This window comes from Myotis yumanensis, unplaced genomic scaffold (genome assembly GCF_028538775.1).
Source record: "Myotis yumanensis isolate MYYU_CA2020_CCGP unplaced genomic scaffold, mMyoYum1.0.hap1 SCAF_2, whole genome shotgun sequence".
Classification (NCBI taxonomy): Eukaryota; Metazoa; Chordata; class Mammalia; order Chiroptera; family Vespertilionidae; genus Myotis; species Myotis yumanensis.
Window position 1 is genome coordinate 175886371 of NW_027223753.1, and position 21879 is coordinate 175908249.

Sequence of the window (21879 nt, forward strand, 5' to 3'; positions counted from 1 at the left end):
AAGGATTTGCTTCCAAGTTTACACCATGTGGCATATCCATAGGGAGGCTCACAACATGACAGCTGGCTTTTCCCAGAGTGAATGATCCAAAAAGGAGACTGACAACCTAATCACAGGAGTGACATACCAACACTCTGTTGTACTCTATTGGTCACACGGAGCACCCCTGGTACAGTGTGGGAGGGGACTCACAGGGTGTGAGTGCCAGGAGAGGTGGAAATTGAGGAGAGCCATCTTGGATGCTGACTATCCCAGGTCAATTGTCCAGGTACGTACTGTGGAATTAGTGGCTTACATTTTTGGGAAACTCAGGTAAATAAATTCTAGTATGCACACTAAGAACAATGACTAAATAAGAGTCTATACAACGGGTAATAAGAGCAGGTTGCTCTCTAGCCTGCTTCCAACTCTGCCCCACGTGTAGCACCTGCCCAGGAGAGCACCCTCTCAATCCCTGGTGCTGACAGTCCATTGACCAGCCACTGTTCGGGCTGACTTGACTTTCCATGGGGCTGATCATTGTCCCATTGCTCTACAATGCTCACTTACAGCTGTTCCTCAGGGATGCATTAACTCTCCTGTCTTCTATCATGGTATAATCCAAAGAGATCTGGTCCGTACAGACATCCCATGGGACATCACACCGCACCACTACATTGATCACATCATGCTTATTAGATAAGATAAGCACAAAGCCGTCAGTATGCTGGAGGCCTTGGTAAGACACATGTTCCAGGAGGTAAGACACAAACCCTATCAAGATTCAGGCATTGACTGCTTCAGTGAAGTTTTTAGTGACCCAGGGGTTCAGGGTCATGCCAGAATATCTACTTCAAAAAAAGAGACACATGTTTTGCATCTTGCATCCTTTCCACAAAGAAGGCAGCACAAAGCTGTGCCGCGCCAGCACGGCCAAGGGTGAACCTGAGTGGGGGCAGCTGAAAAAAGACAGACAAGAGAATGAAAGCTGGTTCTCAGTGGGACGCTGCTTCTCTGAGAGACAGTGACGATGCCCACAAGCCGTGTCTTTATTTTATAGCAGATGCCACGAGGCAAAGTAAGGGTGTGATCAAGATGTTTACAACATTCTCGTGGGTTTCAATCCTACTCAACTACATGCACCTGAATTCTATCAAGCCTACATCGCTCAGACACGTGGGGTCACATGTTCCGACCATAGGTTCAAGCTTACAACTATAGCTGTTGGCTATAATTGTGCTGGGAGGGCCCTGCCCTCCAAGCTGGGACTTGCACGTGGCAATGAGAGGACTGTGCCCTCTTCTCAGTCCAAGGCTTGAACCTGCCAAACACTGTAGCGGCTCCCCACACAAAGGCAGGTAGGCCTCTCCAGGTTCTGGAGGCAGCATTCCACAGCTAGGAGAATCTCTCTGGCCCGTTTACTCGGCAACATAGAAAGCTATCAGTTCTGAGGGGGGCCAGTGCAGGGAAGGGTGGCAAAGCAACTCCAGGCCTGCCATCAGGTATTGCAATCAGCCCTGCTGCTTAAGTCATCCGCCAGGCAGACCTTATGGTGTTAGAGGTGGCAGTGGTGGGGAAAGGCACAGTATGGAATTTTTGACACAAACCAGTGGGAGAATCATAGCACAGACCCTGAGCATTCTGGAGCAAGACCAAGCCCACGCCATTTGCAGCAGAGAAACAGCTGTTGGCATGTCACTGGGTCCTGAACACTTGACCTTGTGACTCTATATCCAGAATTGGCCCCATCTGGGCTGGGTTATGTCAAATCCACTCAGTAATAAAGTCAGACGGGTCTCAGCAGTAGTCAATTATAAGCTGGAAATCGTACATCCAGGTTCTAGCCCGAGCAGGTCTAGAGGGCATGAGTAGGCTTCGTGGGCAGGTAGCCCAGGCCCCCGTGTCACCCACCAGCGTAGTACCAGCGCCCCTGTGCGGGGGAGGGGACGGATGCCACCTTTTGAAAAAGGAGGAAAGCCCAAACTGGTTTACAGATCAGTTGGCTTGGTATGTGGGTGCAAAGCAAATCTGGACAGTGGCTGCATTACAGCCACCTTCAGAAGTGAACCCGAAAGACAGGGAGGGGTGTTGGAGACCAGGTGTAAGCTGACATGGTCCTTGCACCTGAAGGGGCTTGCAAGGCTGGGACCCTTACCCACACAGTTTTCCCAGACTTGTTTGGATGGCGATTATCAGTAGAATGAGAGCAACCTTTGTAGAATGAGAACAGCCTTTCGTGGCTTACCAAGAAATCTGTAACTATTTACTGAGATTTGCTGTGCCGAGAATTTGTCCTTCTGCTCTGTCTCTCCCTTAAAGATTAAGAGGAACAAAGAATACATTCCTCTTGACAGACCTCCTATTCAGTGTCTTGTGTATAAATAGCATTGTGTAGTTAATAAACTTGCTGCAGTTCCTCGATTGAGCTGCAGTCCTCTCGATCCCGCTTTCCTGTCTTTCTTTCTTTTCTCAATTCCCACCTCCCTACCTCAGCCGGGCTCAACCTGTCAGGCTGGCCCTGACAGAGGGGAATCTTCACAGTGGGCTCAGCAGCAAGCAGGGCACTGGTCATCCAAATCTGTGTGGAAGGGAAGGTGGCCCAGGGTGAGAATATGCCCGGTGTCCTGGACAGTGCCATGGTCTGGCCATCTGGTTAGAGGCCTGGGAAGAACAGGACTGGACGATCAGAGACAAGGAGCTCTAGGATAGAGGCATGTGGATGGACACATTAGAGTAGGCGTAACCTGTGAACAGTTTTGCTTCACATGTTAATGTCTACCAGAAAGCATCCACCATGAAAGGGTCACTGAGCGACCAAGTCGACAAGATGACTCAGCGGTGAAGTTAGCCAGCCTTTGTCACAGACCACACCAGGATTTGCAAAATGGGCACGTGAATGGGGTGGGCATGGTGGCAGGGGCAGAAGCTCTATATGGACTCAACAGCAGGGAACGCCACTTACCAAGGCCAGTCTAGCCATTGCAAATTGAAACCACAATGGGATACCACTCCACAACCTCCAAAATGGCAAAAATGAAAAAGATTGGCAATACCAAGTGCTGTAGAGGAATTGCCATTCATTGCTGGTAGAAGGATAAAATGATACAACCATTTTAGGAAAACTTTTTGGCAGTTTCTTATAAACTTAAACACATAACAATCCAGGGGTTGGCAAACTCTGTAAGAGCAAGATAGTAAATAGTTTAGGTTTTGTGGGCCAGGTTCTAGGCAACCACAGGACTCTGCTACTGTAACATGAAAGCAGCCATAGACAATACATAAACAAATGGGCATGGCTGTATTCCACTAGACATCATGTACAAAAAACAGTGGCAGGACCACAAGACACAGTTTGCGGAGCTATTAAGTTGACAAGTAGGTGTATATGCATGAAAAATGAGTGCATATGTTCACAGAAAGAGGTGAGGAAAAAATACCTATAGCAGCTTCATTCGTAATCATCCCAAACTGGAAACAATCCAAAGTCCATCCTTAGGATACTGGGTAAACAAGTTGTGCTATTTTCATGTAAAAAATAATACATAAAACACGAATGGAATTTAAAGACATTATGTTGAGTGATGGAGGTTCACTGTGAAAGTACACATTCTGTGTATCAGTTCTTATCTTTTGCTGTACAACAAATTGCTCCAAAATGTAATTATTTAAGTCACACACACACACACACACACACACACACACACACACACACACACCGGGGTGGGCAAAAGTCGGTTGACAGTTGTGATGCCATGCTTTTGAGTTAATAAAAACGATTGTAATAATCATAACCTGCTGCAAAGCGGATACGCCCGGGCTCCGGGCTGGTTGCCCTTGTTGGCTGCAGCCAAGGACGCCCTCCCTGCCACCTGGTGAGACGCGCAGCTCTATCTGGACCCGCCTCCCACGCCAAGGTCGCCAGCAGGAGCCGTGCGGGCGGGCGCACTCCAGCGCGGGGCCCGGGACCGCGGAAGGAAGCGGAGATGGTGGGGGCTCAACCACCTGCGCCCCGGCTGGCCGCCAGCCTGGCTGCCACGCCTTCGCCTCTTGTTTTTTCTTTATACTTGTTCAGTTCCTCCCTCAACCACCAGCTCTGCTGACTCTGTTGAGGTATAAACATAAAATTGCATAGATCTGAAGTGTGGTGGGTGTGATTTGGTATATGTACACATAGTGCAGTGATGGCCGCAATCAGGTTAACACATCATCACCCCGCATGGTGCACGCGGTGAGAACACTTAAGATCTACTCTCTCAGCAAATTCAAGTGTCACCGCGGTGCTAGGAACGATGGTCACCGTGCTGTACGTTAGATCTTCCCATTGATCTTTATCAGTAAAATTGAACCACAGGTGTGTGTGTGTGTGTGTGTGTGTGTGTGTGTGTGTGCACCCTATTTTTGCTAGATGTGGGTGGCAATGTTATGCTTATTTCATAAAAAGAATTAGGACGACTCCGTTTCCCCTGCGCTGGGGACAGGCTCCCAGCACTGGAGTCAACCTTTTTACCGCGTGGGTAGGATTTCCCTCTGAGCCCAGGTGAGCCACCTGCTTTAGGAAACGTGGTTCTTTAATAATAATAATAATAATAATAATAATAATATGCTCTAGTTCTACGGGAATGGCTTGATTAGATTTTCTATCTCTCCCAGGATCTGTTCAGGTAAACTGTATTTTCTTGTAACATCATCCATTGCATCCAGGTGTTCAAGTTTCTTTGCTTAAATCGAACAAAGTTAACCCCTTACAAATCTGAGTTTGTTTTCTAGATCGGAGCCCCCGCCCCCTTTATGTTTTTAATTGTGGCAAGTGTTCACGCCCCTTTCTTTTGACTACATTAGTTAACCATCTCTTTTATCAGGTGTTTTTTCCCCGAATCCCTGGACTTATTACTCCTTTGGAATTAGTTTTCTTAATTCATTTCTTCTTCTTTTATCTTTACTCGTTTCTCTATCCTGCTTTCCTTGTGTTTGCTTTGGTATCTTTGTAGCCCTTGAATTGGATGTTGCATTTACTTTCACTGTGAATCAGCATCTACGCGTCGTGCTTTCAGTGTCTTTATTTTCTAGATATTCTGCAATTCCGGTTTTAACTTATTTTTTCCAATAGTTCAATTAAAACACGTTTTCAAAAGCTCGGGAGGTTTTACATTTTAATTTTAGTTATTTTACTTTGGCTTTTTTCCTTCATTTTTGGAGAACACGGATTTTGTGTGCTGCTCTCCACCCCATTTGGCTTTGGCCCCAAGGCTCCTCCTCCGCTACTTCCCACGGCTTTAAGGACGCAGATGGCAGGGAGGGGCCTTCTACCCGAAGCGGAGGGAGAGCAGAGCCCGCGGGCGGGGAGGAACGGCGCTCCGAAACCCCAGGTCCCAGGGCGGCGGGGACAGCACGACCCCCGGCTGCTCGCCGCCGAACTCAGGGGGCGGGGGCGGCAGGGACCACACCTCTGCGGGCGCGCGGCCCGATTGGCCAGTTGCCGGCCCGATTGGCCAATCGCCGCCCCGAAGCGCTGCCTTGTGTTTTGATTGGTTTCGGGGGAGACGCCCACCACGCTGGGCTCGGCCCATCGCACGGCTCTGACCTGGACGGTGGCCGGCGGAGGACAAGAGGCTTGCGGCGCGGAGCAGAGCTTTTGCAGAGTGCGGGACGCAGCTGGCGCGCGCCCACGAGTGGGAGAGCCGCGGGGCTGCAGGCCATGGCGGGGACCTCCGTGGTGTCCGTGCGGCTGGTGGCGGCGGAGAGGAACCAATGGCAGCGTTTCCCGAGCTTGCTGCCGCCGCCGAGGTAGCACCCCCTTTTGGGAGGGGGTTTGCTTTCAGGCCACGCACAGAGAGGGAGACGTCCCCACGCTCAGTCGTTCCCTTTCCTCTCGTTCCCCTCATCCACCCTGCAGCGCTGGGTTTGCCCCTACTTTTTTCATTTATGAGCGTGGGGGAGGGATGGAGCTGGGCCTGCCATCCCCTGCTCCGCTCGCCATAAGGGCTAGAATAACGCGTGTGTACCCCGCGCTTTCATGCATTCCGTGTATGTGTGTGGGGGGGTGGGGGTGGGGGGACGGGGAGCTTTGTAATCCCGGTTCCAGGGAAACCACGGCGTCAACGACTCGCCTAAGGTGACACGGGTAGTAAGTGGTGGAGCCAGGACGCCCTCAAAGTCCCCTTTGGTTCAGCTTTCCCTCCGAAGGTGTCCAGGTCAGACAAAGACTGCCGGAGTTCTTGCTCATTTTTGGAAAGAATCAAGTTCACAGGAACCAATTCACCTTCCTGTGGGCAGAGAAATTGTTTTATCAGAAGCTCCGTGTGCAGATTTAAACAAAGCTGCCAGATGACTCATAGCTAACACGACTCCAGATCATTTCCAAATTCTGAGCTTAAGCTTCTGTGACAATAAACATACCCTCTTGCTTCCGGGAGGCAGGCTTCTTCTTCCTTTGTCTCATCATCGTCATCCTCCATCATTCTGGAAAGACAGCATAGCTTCGTGCTGCAGGGCACAGGCTCAGAAGTCAGGGGTCTCAGCTTTGCTACTCCTTACTTGTGGGAGCAACCTTGGGCAAGTTACTTAATACCTCTGTGCTTGGATTTTCTGACCTAGGAGGAGGTGATGACACTAGTACCTACAGGAGGTAATACTAGTACTTTGGATTGTGCAAATTAAAAGAATGAATACATGGAAAGAGGCTTAAATAGAATCTGGTGCATATGAATCAATCAACAGATGTCGCCTTTGCAGTCGCAACCATTTAGATAAAGTTTCTTGTTTGCTTTTGTTTTCCACAAGTTACTGTCAATGCTTTGGATTTTCAGTTACATAATTGTAGGACTCACCCCAGAGCAGAATAAGATAGTAAAAGCAGTACTAGCGCTCTTCTCGTTCTCCTGAGTTTCATTTTCTTAGATTTTTGGGGCTCTTCATGATACTATGCAGACATATTTTCTCTCTTTCCTTTCCCTCTCAAACCTTAGCAATTGGGTATAGAATTGTTCTCACGTAGCTGTCACCTGGAAAGTACTAGAGTTGCAATGGCATATAGAATTGAAAACCTTATCAGTGTAGAGGGTATTTACATTTCTTTTTATATCATGATTCTCTACTAATGCGGAGAAACTAAATCTAGTGGTAGAATTTTAGAAATGAGAATATTACCAATGAGTTTGGGTTCTTGTCTCCTGATATAAAAGAATTTAGACCAGGGACACTGATAAAAAGCAAAGGCAGATTTATTGAGGCTCTGCAGAGAGTGAGAAGACTAAGGTAGGGCCTCAGGTTCTACACCTTGAATGTGGGGCTTATTCCTTGGGAACACGGAAGTTGCTGGGGTTAACTAATCAGGACATTTACATTTATAGGTTGGCTGGCTTTTTCCCTGTTAGGGACACTGGATTTCCACTGAAGTACCCATGTCAGTAAAGTGAGGCATTCTAGGATTGTTCAAGGCTTATTATGGGATTCAGGAAGGGACTTTCCCAACAAGTTATTGAGTTTGTCTCTGGGATTTGTGTTATTGGCCTATTCAGGTTTTTTTTATTCTTCCTGGTTCAGTTTTCGGAGATTGTATTTTTCTAGGAATTTGTCTATTTTATCCACATTGTCCAGTTTGTTGGCATATAGTTGTTCATAGTATTTTCTTACAATCCTTTGTATTTCTGTGGTGTCCGTGGTTACTTCTCCACTTTCGTTTCTGATTTTATTTATTTGGGTCCTCTCTCTTTGTTTCTTAATGAGTCTGGCTAATGGTTTATCAATTTTGTTTATCCTTTCAAAGAACCAGCTCTTGGTTTCATTAATTTTTTAGATTTTTTTTTTTTTTTTTGCCTCTGTGTTATTTATTTCTGCTCTAATCTTTATCATTTCCTTCCTTCTACTTACTCTGGGCTTTTCTTATTGTTCTCTTTCTAGTTCTTTAAGTTGTAAGGTTAAATAATCTATTGCTGCTTTTTCTTGTTTTTTTCAGGTATGCCTGTAGTGCTATGAACTTCCCTCTTAGGACCGTTTTTGCTGTGTCCCAGAGATTTTTGGGTTGTTGTGTGTTCATTTTCATTTGTTTCTAGGAAGTTTTTGATTTCTTTCTTGATCTCGTTGGTAACCCATTCATTGTTTAATAACATGCTATGTAGCCTCCATATGTTTGAATGTTTTGGGGTGTTTTTACTGTAGTTCATTTCTAATTTCATTCCACTGTGATCTGAGAAGATGCTTGATATGATTTTAGTCTTCTTGAACGTGTAGAGACTTGTTTTGTGTCCTAACATGTGGTCCATCTTTGTGAATGATCCATGTGCACATGAGTAGAATCTATATTCTGCTGTGTTGGGTGAAATGTTCTATAAATGTCAATGAAATCCATATGATCCAGTGTGTCCTTTAGAGACTCTGTTTCCTTGTTAAGTTTTTGTCTGGAAGATCTATCCAGGGAAGTCAGAGGAGTGTTGAAGTCCCCTACTATGACTGTATTATTGTCAATCTCTCCTTTAAAGTCCTCTAGAAGTTTTATATACATACTAGAGGCCCAGTGCACAAAAATTTGTGCACTCGGAGGGGGGCGGTCCCTCAGCCTGGCCTGTGCCCTCTCGCAGTCTGGGACCCCTTGGGGGATAACCACCTGCTGGCTTAGGCCCGCTCCCCAGGGGAATGGGCCTAAGTTGGCAGTCAAACATCCCTCTGGCAGCCCGGGAGCCCTCAGGGGATGCCCACTTGCCAGCGGGGAACAGACCTAAGCTGCAGTCGGACATCCTTAGCGCTGCTGAGGAGGCGGGAGAGGCTCCCACCCCAACCGCTGTACTGGCAGCCGTCAGCCTGGCTTGTGACTGAGCAGAGCTCCCCCTGTGGGAGCGCATTGGCCACCAGGGGGCAGCTCCTGCATTGAGCGTCTGACCCCTGGTGGTCAGTGTGTGTATAGTGACCAGTCATTCCCAGTCTTTCTGCTGTTAGGATCAATTTGCATATTACCCTTTTATTATATAGGATAGAGGCCTGGTGCATGGGTGGGAGCCAGCTGTTTGCCCTGAAGAGTGTCCTGGATCAGGGTGGGGGTCCCGCTAGGGTGCCTGGCCAGCCTGGGTAAGGGGCTGAGAGCTGTTTGCAGGCTGGCCACAGCCTCTTCAGGGTGGGGGTCCTGCTGAATTGCCTGGCCAGCCTGGGTGAGGGGCTGAGGGCTGTTTTCAGGCTAGCTACACCCCTTTCAGGTAGAGGGGTCCTGCTGGGGTGCCTGGCCAGTCTGGGTGAGGTGCTGATGGCTGTTTGCAGGCTGGCCACAGCTCCTTCAGAGTGGTGGTCTCCCCTGGGGTGCCTGGCCAGCCTGGGTGAGGGGCTGATGGTTGTTTGCAGGCTGGCCACAGCCCCCAGCCACCCAAGCTCCTAGTGGAGGCTGGCTGGAAGCAGGTATATGGGGTTTATTTGTCTTCTATAATTGCAACTTTGTTGCCTTCAGCAGAGGCCAGAGCTGGCCATGGCAGGCGGGAAGCTTGGCTTCCTCCATCGCGGAGGCAACAAAGCCTCCTGCTTGCTCCAGCTCCGTGGCTGCCGGCCGCCATCTTGGTTGGGTTAATTTGCATATAGTTGCTCTGATTGGCTGGTGGGCATGGTTTGGGGCATAGCGAAGGTATGGTCAATTTGCATGTTTGTCTTTTATTAGATTAGACTAGAGGCCCAGTGCACAAAAATTTGTGCACTGGGGGAGGCGGCAGGGGGGTCCCCCAGCCCGGCCTGTGCCCTCTCGCAGTCTGGGACCCCTCGGGAGATAACAACCTGCTGGCTTAGGCCTGCTACCGGGTGGCAGAGGGCAGGCCCAATCCCTAGGTGCAGCCCCTGGTCAGGCTCAGAGCAGGGCCGATTGGGGAGTTGGGGTGCCACCCCCTGTCATGCACAGAGCAGGGCAGATTGGGAGGTTGCGATGCCACCCTCAGTCACGCTCAGGGTAGGGCCGATTGGGGGGGTGGGGCACCGCCCCCTGTCACACTCAAGGCAGGGTCGATGGGGAGGTTGCAGCGCCGCCCCCTGTCACGCACAGAGCAGGGCCGATCAGGGGGTTGGGGCGCTGCCCCCTGTCACTCACAGAGCAGGGCCAATCAGGGGGTTGGGGCGCTGCCCACTGTCACTCACAGAGCAGGGCCCATCAGGGTGGTTGGGGCTCTGTACCCTGTCACACATAGAGCAGGGTCAATCAGGGGGTTGGGGAGCTCCCCCCTGTCACACACAGAGCAGGGCCCATCAGGGGGTTGAGAAGCTCCCCCCTGTCATGCACAGAGTAGGGCCGATAGGGGAGTTGGGGCACTGCCCCCTGTCACACACAGAGCAGGGCGGATCAGGGGGTTGGGAAGCTGCACCTTGTCACACTCAGGGCAGGGCCAATGGGGAGGTTATGGCTCTACCCTGTCACACACAGAGCAAGGCCCGTGGAGGGGGGTTGGGGCGCCACCCTCTATCACCCACAGAGCAGGGCCGATTAGGGGGTTGGGCGCCGTCACTGTCACACTCAGGGCAGGGCCGATGGAGAGGTTATGGCTCTACCCTGTCACACACACAGCAGAGCCCGTGGGGGGGGGGGGGGGGGGGCGCCGCACCCTGTCACACACAGAGCTGCAGGGCGATCAGGGGATTGGGGAGCTCCCCCCTATCAGGCACAGAGCAGGGCTGATCAGGGGGTTGGGGCGCCTTCCCCTGTCAAGAACAGAGCAGGGCGGATAGGGAGGTTGTGGCCCCGCCCCCTGTCACTCACAGAGCCGCAGGGTGATCAGGGAGTTTGGGCGCTGCCCCCTGTCATGCTGATCCCGGTGCCGGGAGGCCTCGCTGCTCTGCTGATCCCGGTGCCGGGAGGCATATTACCCTTTTACTATATAAAATAGAGGCCTGGTGCACGGGTGGGGGCCAGCTGGTTTGCCCTGAGGGGTGTCCTGGATCAGGGTGGGGGTCCCCACTGGGGTGCCTGGCCAGTCTGGGTGAGGGGCTGAGGGCTGTTTTCAGGCTGGTGGGTTGACTGAAGCTCCCAACTGCTCCTTTTTTTCTTTTTCTTTTTTTATTCTGGGCCAGCTTTAGCTCTGAGGCCTCGCTGCTGAAAGCAGGTTTCTGGCCTTTACCTTCTGTATTTGATACAATGTTGCGGTCTGGCTGGCTGAAGGCCGACTGACTAACGCAGGTTTCTGGGGTTTGGTTTAGCTTCTATATTTGCAACATAGTTGCTTAGAGTTGCAGCTGAGAGGCCGGCAAGTGAGGCAGGGAACATTGGAGTCCACCATCACTGGAGCAAGCAAGCCTCCCTGTTCACTTCAGTGCATGGCTGCTGGCCGCCATCTTGGCTGACAGTTAATTTGCATAAGGATATGCTGATTAGCCAATGGGAAGGGTAGCGGTCGTACGCTAATTACCATGTTTCTCTTTTATTAGTGTAGATATCTATATATATAAAAACCTAAGGGACAGTGATGACCAGCCAACAGAACGACCGGTCCCTATGAGGATGCACTGACCACCAGGGGTTGATGCTTAATGCAGGAGCTGCCCCCTGGTGGTCAGTGCATTCCCACAGCCAACCTCCCATGGCTGGCCAACCTCCCCTGGCCAGCTGTCCCTGATTGGCCCTGATCGACCCTGATTGCCAGCCAGGATGAGGGACCCCACCTGTGCATGAATTCGTGCACCGGAACTCTAATATATGTTTAGGTGTCTTATATTGGGTGCATACATGTTTACCAGGGTTATATCCTCTTATTGGATCAATCCCTTTAGTATTATGTAGTGACCTTTGTTGTCTCTTGTGATGGCCTTCATTTTAAAGTCTATTTTGTCAGATATGAGTATTGCTACTCCAGCTATTTTTTCTTTTCCATTTGCATGAAAATTTTTTTCCATCTTCACTTTCATCTTGTTTGTGTCTTTTTTTTTGAGTTGGGTCCTTTTACACAACATATAGTTGGGTCATGTTTTTGTATCCATTCAACTACCCTACACCTTTTGATTGGAGCATTTAATCCATTTACATTTAGGGTTATTATTGAGAGGTACTTATTTATAGCTATTTTAATTCTGTATGGCTAGGTTTCTCTCTCTGTTTCTTTTTCTCAGCAATCCCTTACAGCAATCCCTTTAGCATTTCTTGTAATGCTGGCTTGGTGGTGATGAACTCCTTTAGCCTTTTGTGTGTGTGTGTGTGTTTTTTTTTGTCTGGGAAGCTCTTTATTTGACTGACTATTTTGAGTGATCGCTTTGCTGGGTATAGTAATCTTGATCTCAGATCCTTGCTTTCCATTACCTTGAGTACTTCATGCCATTCCCTTCTGGCCTGTAGAGTTTCTGATGGGAAATCAGGTGTCAGCCTTATGAAAACTCCTTTGTAGGTAACAGTTTACTTTTCTCTTGCTGCCGTTAAGATTCTTTGTCTTTAATTTTTGCATTTTAATTATGATGTGTCTGGGCATAGGTCTGTTTGGATTCTTCTTGTTTGGGGTTCTCTGTGCCTCCTAAACTTGTGTGAGTTTTTCCTTTACCAAGTTAGGGAAGTTTTCTGCCATTATTTCTTCAAACACCTTCTCTATTCCTTTCTCCCTTTCTGCCTCTTCTGGCACACCTGCTCTTCTAATATTGTTACATTTCACATTGTCCCACAGCTCCCTTAAGCTGTCCTCCTGTTTTTTAATATTTTTTCTTTCTGATTCTCTGATTGAGTGATATTTTCAACTCTGTCTTCTAATTCACTGATTTGATCCTCAGCTTTCCATAATTTGCTTTTTTTGTGTTATGTCATTCTATATCTCAGGCTGTTCTTTTTTCATAGTTACTATATCTTTTTTCATACTGTTGAGCATTTTTACCATCATTACTCTGAACTCTGTTTTAGATAAATTTCTTATCTCTGCTTCATTTGTCTCTTCTTCTGGAGAATTCTCTAGTTCTTTCATTTTGGGGATTGTTTCTTTGTTTCCTCATTTTGGTTGTCTGTTTGGGTTTGTATAAGGTAGATCCTCTACGCCTCTCAATCTCTATGCAGGACAGTGTTAAAGGCTGTTTCTGACTAATTGGTCCAGAGACCACCTCTGTCTTCAGACTAATAGGATTCGACTTGAATTGCCCTCAGGCAATCGTCCTCAGGTGTAGTGAGAGTTTTTTTTCAACAGGGTGGGGCATTGCTTCTGCCTGGAGGCTAATCTTTGCTTTTAATCTCTTAAGTGGCCTCAGGGCAAGGTTTTTTCCAATAGGGTGACTCAACTGTCTTCCCACCCCAGGCAAGGCAGATGTCTGTGTGGGAAAGATGTCCTCTGCTGTGTGAGAGAATGACTCAGCCCAGGAAACTTGGGGTGTCTGCCTTCTGAGCTCTATCCTCTGAGTCCTCAGTCCTGGGTTCTGCTCTCACAGCTCCAGTCCACCTCACCCTCCCTCTGCCAGAGCACAAGGTGGGTGGCTCCACGGGGAATTTTTGTGCATTGGCCCTTCAAGAGGGTGCCCTAACATTCAGCTGCCACTCCCTGGCAGACAGCACCCTGCTGCTTTTCACAGCTAGATGTTATGTGGGTACCCTCCTCAGATTTGGTGCTCTCTGGTGGAGAGCCAAGCTTCGGGATTAGATCCCAGAGTTCTCAGTGGCACCCCCCCCCCCCTCCACCCCCACCCCCAGCTGAGATATCTCTTCGGGACTTCAGTTGCTGTCTATGGGTGCCAGGCTAGCCCTTTTGCGCCTCCACCCCTCCTACTAGCCTCTATGCAGTCTCCACCTTTGGTCCTTGGGTATCAGGGTTCTCTCCTGTGAGTTTTCCATTGATTATTCAGGAAGCCTTTCCGTATTTCAGTTGTAATTCCAGCTTGTTCCTGGGAGCATGTCCGTGCAGCATCCACCTACTCCGCCGCCATTTTTAATCCTTAGATTGCCTCTTCTTTCTTTGGGAAGAAGGGATGGAACTGATGGAATTAGACCAGGTATTAAGTCTAGGTTTGCTGTCATGGGCTTTAGCACAAGTGAACCAATTTCGGGACTGTGGTTTTCTTTTTTAACAGATATTAACATGATTTGTGGTCACTCCAAGCTCAGTCACTGCTACAAAAATCTTACTACTTAGTATTTAAATGTTCTAGGGGGTGGTAATGAAAACAAAAGATTGAGAAACACGGATGTAAAGCAGCTTGTGCAGGACCCCCAGCAGCTGGCGTGGGTGGCTCCTCCAGCAGGCCCCACAGCCAGCATTCTTTCTGCTTCCCTTGTTCAGCTCCCTCCTTTTACTTCTCTGGGCCAGTTGTTCAAACCTGTCTTATCAGAGGGTTGAGATGGATTGGTATTCTTCAGACTGTAGTTTGACCAGCATATTTTAGTTAATAAAATGGACTAGAACAAAATAGAATAGAAGATCAAAATACAGGGAAAGTCTTCTTTTAGGAAACTTCTGTTTTGTGTCCATACCTGGTTATGAAGTCAAATACCGGTTCAGTATTACTTTGGGTTCTAGTCAAAACAGAGTTTGAAAAAAGCTGAACTAGAATTTTATTTTAATCCTCGCCCGAGGACATGCTTAGAGAGAGGAAGAGAGAGAGAGAGAAAGATCGATGTGACCTCCATACCCCCGCAACCCCGATATGTGCCCTGACTAGGAATCAAACCGGCAGCCTTTTGGTTCATGGGAAAATGCTCAACCAACTGAGCCCCTCAGGCCGGGCTGATCTAGATGATCTTGATGTACCTTGGCTTTCCAGTCATCTTTGACTCTGGTCAGATGCCAATCTCAGGAGCAAGTAGGTTAAATGATTCATTCAAGGATATGAACTGCCAGGGAGAACAGCCAGAACTGTAACTCCTGATTTCTAGATTAGTTTTCTTTCCACAAAGAATGTTTCAGTAAATCACTTTGTAGGGTTAAGGTTTAACTAAGGTCATATCTGTACTTGGTTTCAGGTTTTAAAAAATTTAGATTATTTGAAAGAATATTGACTGATCTTGCATATCCTATTTAATTATAACTCCATTTGGACTCATTTTATAGGAGATGGGCTTGGAAGCAAAGAACCATGAAGTATGCAACAACCACAGGTATTAACAGTTTGTGTTGTACTGTTTGGCTTTGCTTCAGATGGTGAAGTATGAAACGGAAATGTTTAATCCTTTAATTGGTGCATAATAGAAGTAGTTCTCATATACTATTGAAGTTTTGGATTTTTGTGATAATTTTTTTTAGTAAGTATTGTTATCATTTTTATCTCTTTTATGTCATATATTGCTGTTGTATCTAAAATATGTAGGAAAATATATTTTATATTTATATAAATGCATGTTATTTGTATCTGACTCTCATAGTGTACTGAATTGGAAAAACATAACTGTAATGATCTAAATCAATGCTTTATAACATGCATTTTAAGTAGCAGGACTTTTTTTTTTCAAATAAAAGTTTACATGAAATCCCCCATTATAAAACATATTTAAATATAACTTGTCGGTGACTGGTGTATCTCTCTCCCCCTCCTCGCTAAATACAAATGTATACTTCATCCCAACAACCCCTGTGACCTGTGACAACTCTTGGGCTCTATAGATCCTTATTTAAAAACATTGTTTTAAATTATTTATAACCTTATTTTTTGAGAAAGTAACTATTATGAACTGTCATAGAACAATAACTACATACCTATAAATAATCACTTCAAATGTAAATGAATTAAGTGCTCCAATCAAAAGATATGTGTGTAATGATGGAAGTGGATTTCATGTATTAGTATAATATCATGTCATTATAGCACTGATGACAGTGAACTGGTGCAATGTTCATTTATATTACAAGAGAATCATACATCCCTGTGCTCAGAGTGATAGAGGTAGTGGAGCCAAGTGTCTAAGAGCTTAAATTCTGGAGTGAAGCTAACCTGGGTTCAATCTTAGATCCACCATTTCTTTACCTATATAATTTCAGGAATGTAATATTTCTTTCAACCTTAATTTCTTCATTTTAAAAATTGAGATAATAATAATCATATCTACTTAATGTAATTATTGTGAAGGTTTAACTCTAGATTGAGTCTTTTTAGCACAGGACCTGGAGCATAGAGTGTACTTACTTGAAGATTAGTTATTACTGCAATAACTGAAATGATGAAAACACTAGAAGGAATCAACAGCAGATTAGATGAAGAAAGGGGTCTAATCAGCGATTTAGAAGACAAGGTAGCAGAAAACACCCAATCAGAGCAGAAAAAAAAAATTAAATGAAAGTTTAAGGGACTTCTGTGATAACATCAAGTGTAATAACATATGCATAATAGGGGTACCAGGAGGTAAAGAGAGAGAGCAGGGAATTGAGAACCTATTTGAAGAAATAATGACTGGAACCTTCCCTAACCCAGTGAAGGAAAAATACAAGTCCAGGAAGTACAGAGAGTCTCCCCCCTCCGCCCCCCCAAAATGAATTCAAAGAGGCCCACACCAAGACACATCATAATTAAAATGGCAAAGGTTAAAGACAAAGAGAGACAGTTCTTACAAGGGAGCCCCCTTAAAACTGCCAGCTAACTTCTCAACAGAAACATTTCAGGCCAGTAGGGATTTACATGAAATACTCAAAGTGATGAAAAGTAAGCTAGAACTAAGACTACTCTACCCTGTAAGGCTATCATTTAACATTGAAGGAGAGATAAAGAAAAAGCCAAAGGAGTTCACCACCACCAAACCAAGAAATGTTAAAGGAGCTTCTTTAAGAGGGGGTGGTGGGAGGAACATAAATATGAATAATAAAATGCCAATAACTATGTACCTATAAATAATCACTTTAAATGTAAATGAATTAAGTGCTTCAATCAAAAGATATAGGATAGCTCTATGTATATTCTGTCTAAAAGATATCCACTTTAGATCAAAAGTCACACACAAAGTAAAAGGTTAGAAAACATATTTCATGCAAGTAGAAAAAAAAATCTGGGGTAACAGTACTTATATCAGACAAAATAAACCTTAAAACAAAGGCTGAGATAAGAGACAAAGAAGGACATTACATAATGATAAAGGAATGAATCCAACAAGAGGATATAGCCTTTATAAACAGTTATGCACCTAAATATATAAAGCAAATCTTGATGGACATAAAAGGAGAGATGGACAGTAATACGGTCAGTAAGAGCTTTAATACACCATTGACATCAATGGATATATCTTCCAGACAGAAAATCAATAAGGAAATAGTGGCCTTAAATGACACATTCCACCAGATGGATTTAATATTTTAAGAGCATTTCACCCCAAAGCAGTAGAATATGCATTCTTTTCAAGTGCACATGGAAAATTTTCCAAGATAGACCACGTTAGGCCACAAAACAAGTCTCAGTAAATTGAAGAAGATTGAAATCATATCAAGCATCTTCTCTGACTACAATGGTATGAAACTAGAAATCAGTTACAAGACAAAAATACATTAAAAACTCACCAACATGTGGAGGCTAATAACATGTTACTAAATAGTTAACACTTGGAGTGCGGGAAACGAGTTAAGTCGGCTCGCGTGAATTGCGCGTACTCCGCGGGAGCCGTCTTAACTCGGTTCATATAGATTTGCGGTGGAGTGCGGGAAACGTGTACACTCGGGCCGATTGTAACTGCGTATTACCAAATATTTGTTTGTTTGCCGTTCACAAAGATACCTACCTGCGTATGCGAACCGTTTCATACCCATTGGGGTAATAGGTATCATAAAAATCCCTGATTTTGCGCGGGAAACCTAAATAATTGCCCGCGCCATCTTATATTTTGGCGGGAAATTCACCCCACACCGGAGTGTTAATGAGTTAACAATGAGACCAAGGAAGAAATCAAAAGATGCCTTGAGATAAATGAAAATGAAAACACAAAAACACAAAATCTATGGGACACAGTGAAAGTAACCATAAGAGGAAATTCATAGCAATACTAGCCTACCTCATCAAACTAGAAAAATCTCAAAAGAACTGGAAAAATAACAACAAAGCTCATAGTGAGTAGAAGGAAGGGAAAAAGGAAATAATAAAGATCAGAGTAGAAATAAACAAAATAGAGTAAAAAAAAAAGCAATACAAAAAAATCAATGAACCAAGAGCTGATTTTTTTAAAAGATGAACAAAACTGATAAATGTTTAACCAGACTCATCAAGAAAAGAGGAGAGAGGACCCAAATTAATAAAATCAGAAATAAAAGACCAGAAGCAACAACTGACACACAGAAGTACAAAGGATTATAAGAAAGACTCCAAATAATTATATGCCTACATATTGAACAATGTGGAAGAAATGGATAAATCCCTAGAAATGCAAAAATTTTTAAGACTGAATCAAGAAGAAAATCTGAACAGGTGACTACTATGTGAAATCAAAACTAATAAAAAAAACTCTCAACAAACAAATCCTGGATCAGATGGAGTCACAGTTGAATTTTATCAAACATTTAAAAAAGACTTAACACCTATCTTTCTCAAATTATTCCAAACAATTCAAAAAGAGGGAAGGTTCCAAAGCTCATTTTATGAGGCCAGCATTATCCTGATTCCCAAACTAGACAAAGACATTACAAAAAAGAAAACTATAGGCCAGTAATCCTAATGAACATAGATGCAGAAATCCTCAACAAGATATTAGCAAAACAAATTCAGCAATACATAAAAAAGATCATACACAATGATCAAGTGGAATTTATTCCTGGGATGCAAGGTTGATTCAGTATCTGCAAATCAATTGACATGATACATCACATAAACAAAATAAAGGATAAAAATCATATGATGATATCAACAGATGCAGAATAGCATTTTGTAAAATCAAGCACCCATTTATGATAATTCTCTAAAGTGGAAATAGCGGGAACATGCCTCAACATAAAGGCCATATATGACAAATCCACAGCTAGCATCATACTCAATGGGCAAAAATTAAAAGGGTTTCCCTTAATCTGAAACAAGACAGAGATGTCTGCTTTCACCACTCTTATTCAACATAGTACTGGAAGTCCTAGTCACAGCAATCAGACAAGAAGAAGAAGTAAAAAGCATCCAAATTGGAAAGGAAGATATAAAACTGCCATTATTTGCAGATGCCATAATACTGTATATAGAGAACCCTCAAGAGTCCACCAAAAAACGATTAGAACTGATAAATGATTGAGTAAAGTAGTAGGATATAAAATAAATATTCAGAAGTTGGTTGCATTTTTATACATCAGTAAATGAACTATCAAAAAGAGAAATTAAGAAAACAATTCTGTTTACAATTGCATAAAAAAATACCTAGGAGTAAATTCAACCAAGGAGGTAAAAGACCTTTACTTAAAAAATTATAAGAAATCAAAGAAGATACAAATAAATGAAAGCATATACCCTGCTCATGGATAGGAAGAATTAACATTGTTAAAATGTCCATATTTCCCAAAGCAATCTATAGATTCAACACAATTTCTATCAAAAATACCAATGGTATATTTCATAGAACTAGAACAAATAATCCAAATATTTATAAGGAACCCCAGAGGACCCTCAAATAGCCACAGCAATCTTGAGAAAGAAGAACAAAGTTGGAGGTATCACACTATTTGATACCAAACTATACTGTAAGGCTAGATCATCAAAATAGCATGGTTCAGTCATAAAAACAGACAGTAAATCAATAGAACAGAATAGAGAGCTCAGAAAAACCCTCGCCTGTGTGGTCAGTTAATGTATGACAAAGGAGGTAAGAACATACATTGGGGGGTAAAAATAGTCTATTCAATAAATAGTGTTGGGAAAACTGAACAGGAGAAAAATGAAACTAGACCACCTTCTCACACCATATGCAAGAATAAACTGAAAATGGATTAAAGAATTAAATGGAAGACCCCAAGCCACAAAATTCCTAGTAGAAAACATTGGCAGTAAACTCTGACATTTCTCTTAGCACTATTCTTTCTGATATATCTCCTTGGGCAAGGGAAACAAAAGAAAAAATAAACAAATGGGACTATATCAAACTAAAAAGTTTTTGCACAGCAAAGGAAACTATCAATAATATGAAAAGACAACCCACCGAATGAGAGGAGATATTTGCAAATGATATATTGGCTAAGGGATTAATACCCAAAATTTATAAAGAACTCATACAACTCAACATCAGAAAAACAATCCAATTAAAAAATGGGCAGAGGACCTGAATAGACACTGCTTCAGAGAGGACATACAGGTGTTTACTAGACATATGAAAAGATGCTCAATGTCATAAATTATCAGAGAATGTAAATTAAAAATAATGAATGTTACATCTGTCAGAATGGCTGTCATCAATAAATCCACAAACAAGTGTTGGGGAGGATGTTGAGAAAAGGGAATGCCCTCGTACAATGTTTGAATGCAAATCAGTGCAGCCCCTATGGAAAACTGTGGAGGTTCCTAAAAAAATGAAAAATAGAACTAAGTTATGACCCAGCAACTCCATTTCTGGTATATATCCAAAGAAACCCAAAATATTCATTTGAAAAGATATATGCACCTCTATGTTCATTGCAGCATTGTTTACAATAGCCAAGATATGGAAGCAACCCAACTGTCCATGAGTAGACAAGTGGGTGAAGAAGAAGTGGTTAGATATATACAATGGAGTATTACTGGGCCATAAAAAAGAATGAAATATTACCATTTGCAACAACATGGATGGATCTAGAGGGTATTATGCTACATGAAATAAGTCCAACAGAGGAAGACAAATGTCAGGTAAAGAATCTAAAGAAAAAATAAAATAGAAACAGACTCATAGATGCATTGAACAAACTTATGGTTGCCAGATGGTGGGAGGTAGGGGCGGGGGTGGAGGGCTTGGTGAAAAAGGTAAAAGGATTAAGAGGTCTGAATAAATTGGTAGTTACAAAATAGTCATGGGGATGTAAAGTGCAGCATAGGGAACATAGTCAATAATATTGTAATTGACTATGTATGGTGCCAGGTGATTACTTGAATTATCAGGGGATCACTTTGTAAATTATATAATTGTCTAACCATTATGCTGTACACCTGAAACTAATCTATATAATAAAAGGCTAAGCGACCATTTTGGCGGAATGACCAGAACAACCGGTCACTATGATGCGCACTGACCACCAGGGGGCAGATGCTCAATGCAGGAGCTGCCCCCTGTTGGTCAGTGCGCTCCCACAGGAGGAGTGCCACTCAGCCAGAAGCCGGGCTCATGCCTGGTGAGCGTAGCTGCCACACTGTTGGGAGCCTCTCCCAACTCTGCAGCAGCACTACCGAGTGGTGAAAGCAGGTGCAGTGGGCTGTGATGAGTGTGCAAGCGACATGGCACCTGGCCCCGATTCGGGCTCCTCCCTGGCCACCTGCTGCTTGGTGCACTGCTACATCCCCTGAGGGGTCCCGGACTGCCAGAGGGATGTCCGATTGACGGCTTAGGCCCAATCCTGGTGCCATTCTCTGTAGAAGGCAGTCAGTCTGAACAACTCAGTGACTCAGGGAACTCAGGGTGAGCCTGCCTCCGCGCTTGAGTCACCCACTCGATGGTGTTCGCAGGACAGACCATGGTGGCCCAGCCAGTGCACATGCAGCAGCTGCTGAAGCTCAAGCAGCAGGCTGTGCAGCAGCAGAAGGCCATCCAGCCACAAGCCGGCAGTCGGACATTCCCCTAGGGGTCCTAGACTATGAGAGGGCACAGGCCAGGCTGAGGGACCCGCCCCCTGCCCCCCAGTGCATGAATTTCATGCACCAGGCCTCTAGTATAAAATAATGTTGAATGTCAACTGTAATTGAAAAGCAAAATTTTAAAAAGATTATTAACTATGATTTTTAAAGCTATTTTGATCTTTGGCATAACAAGCATCTTTTAATTTTATTTTAAGTTGAAAAATCTGAGTAATTTAAGAGTTTGTGTTAATAAGGATATCCTGAATTACAATGACAAGAAATGCACTGTCTAATATTAGTTAAAATGGTTAT

At 44.7% G+C, this 21879-nt stretch overlaps 1 protein-coding gene across 1 annotated transcript in view; it reads left to right on the forward strand.

Moving 5' to 3' along the window:
* The first annotated feature begins 5577 nt into the window (after window positions 1-5577).
* The window catches only part of MCCC1 (methylcrotonyl-CoA carboxylase subunit 1), a 59450-nt gene continuing 43148 nt past the window's right edge, over window positions 5578-21879 (forward strand). The window contains exons 1-2 of the mRNA XM_070406728.1: window positions 5578-5763; window positions 14940-14986. Coding sequence (XP_070262829.1) covers window positions 5675-5763; window positions 14940-14986 — 136 coding nt within the window. The 5' untranslated portion in view covers window positions 5578-5674. The remainder of the gene's footprint in view (window positions 5764-14939; window positions 14987-21879) is intronic.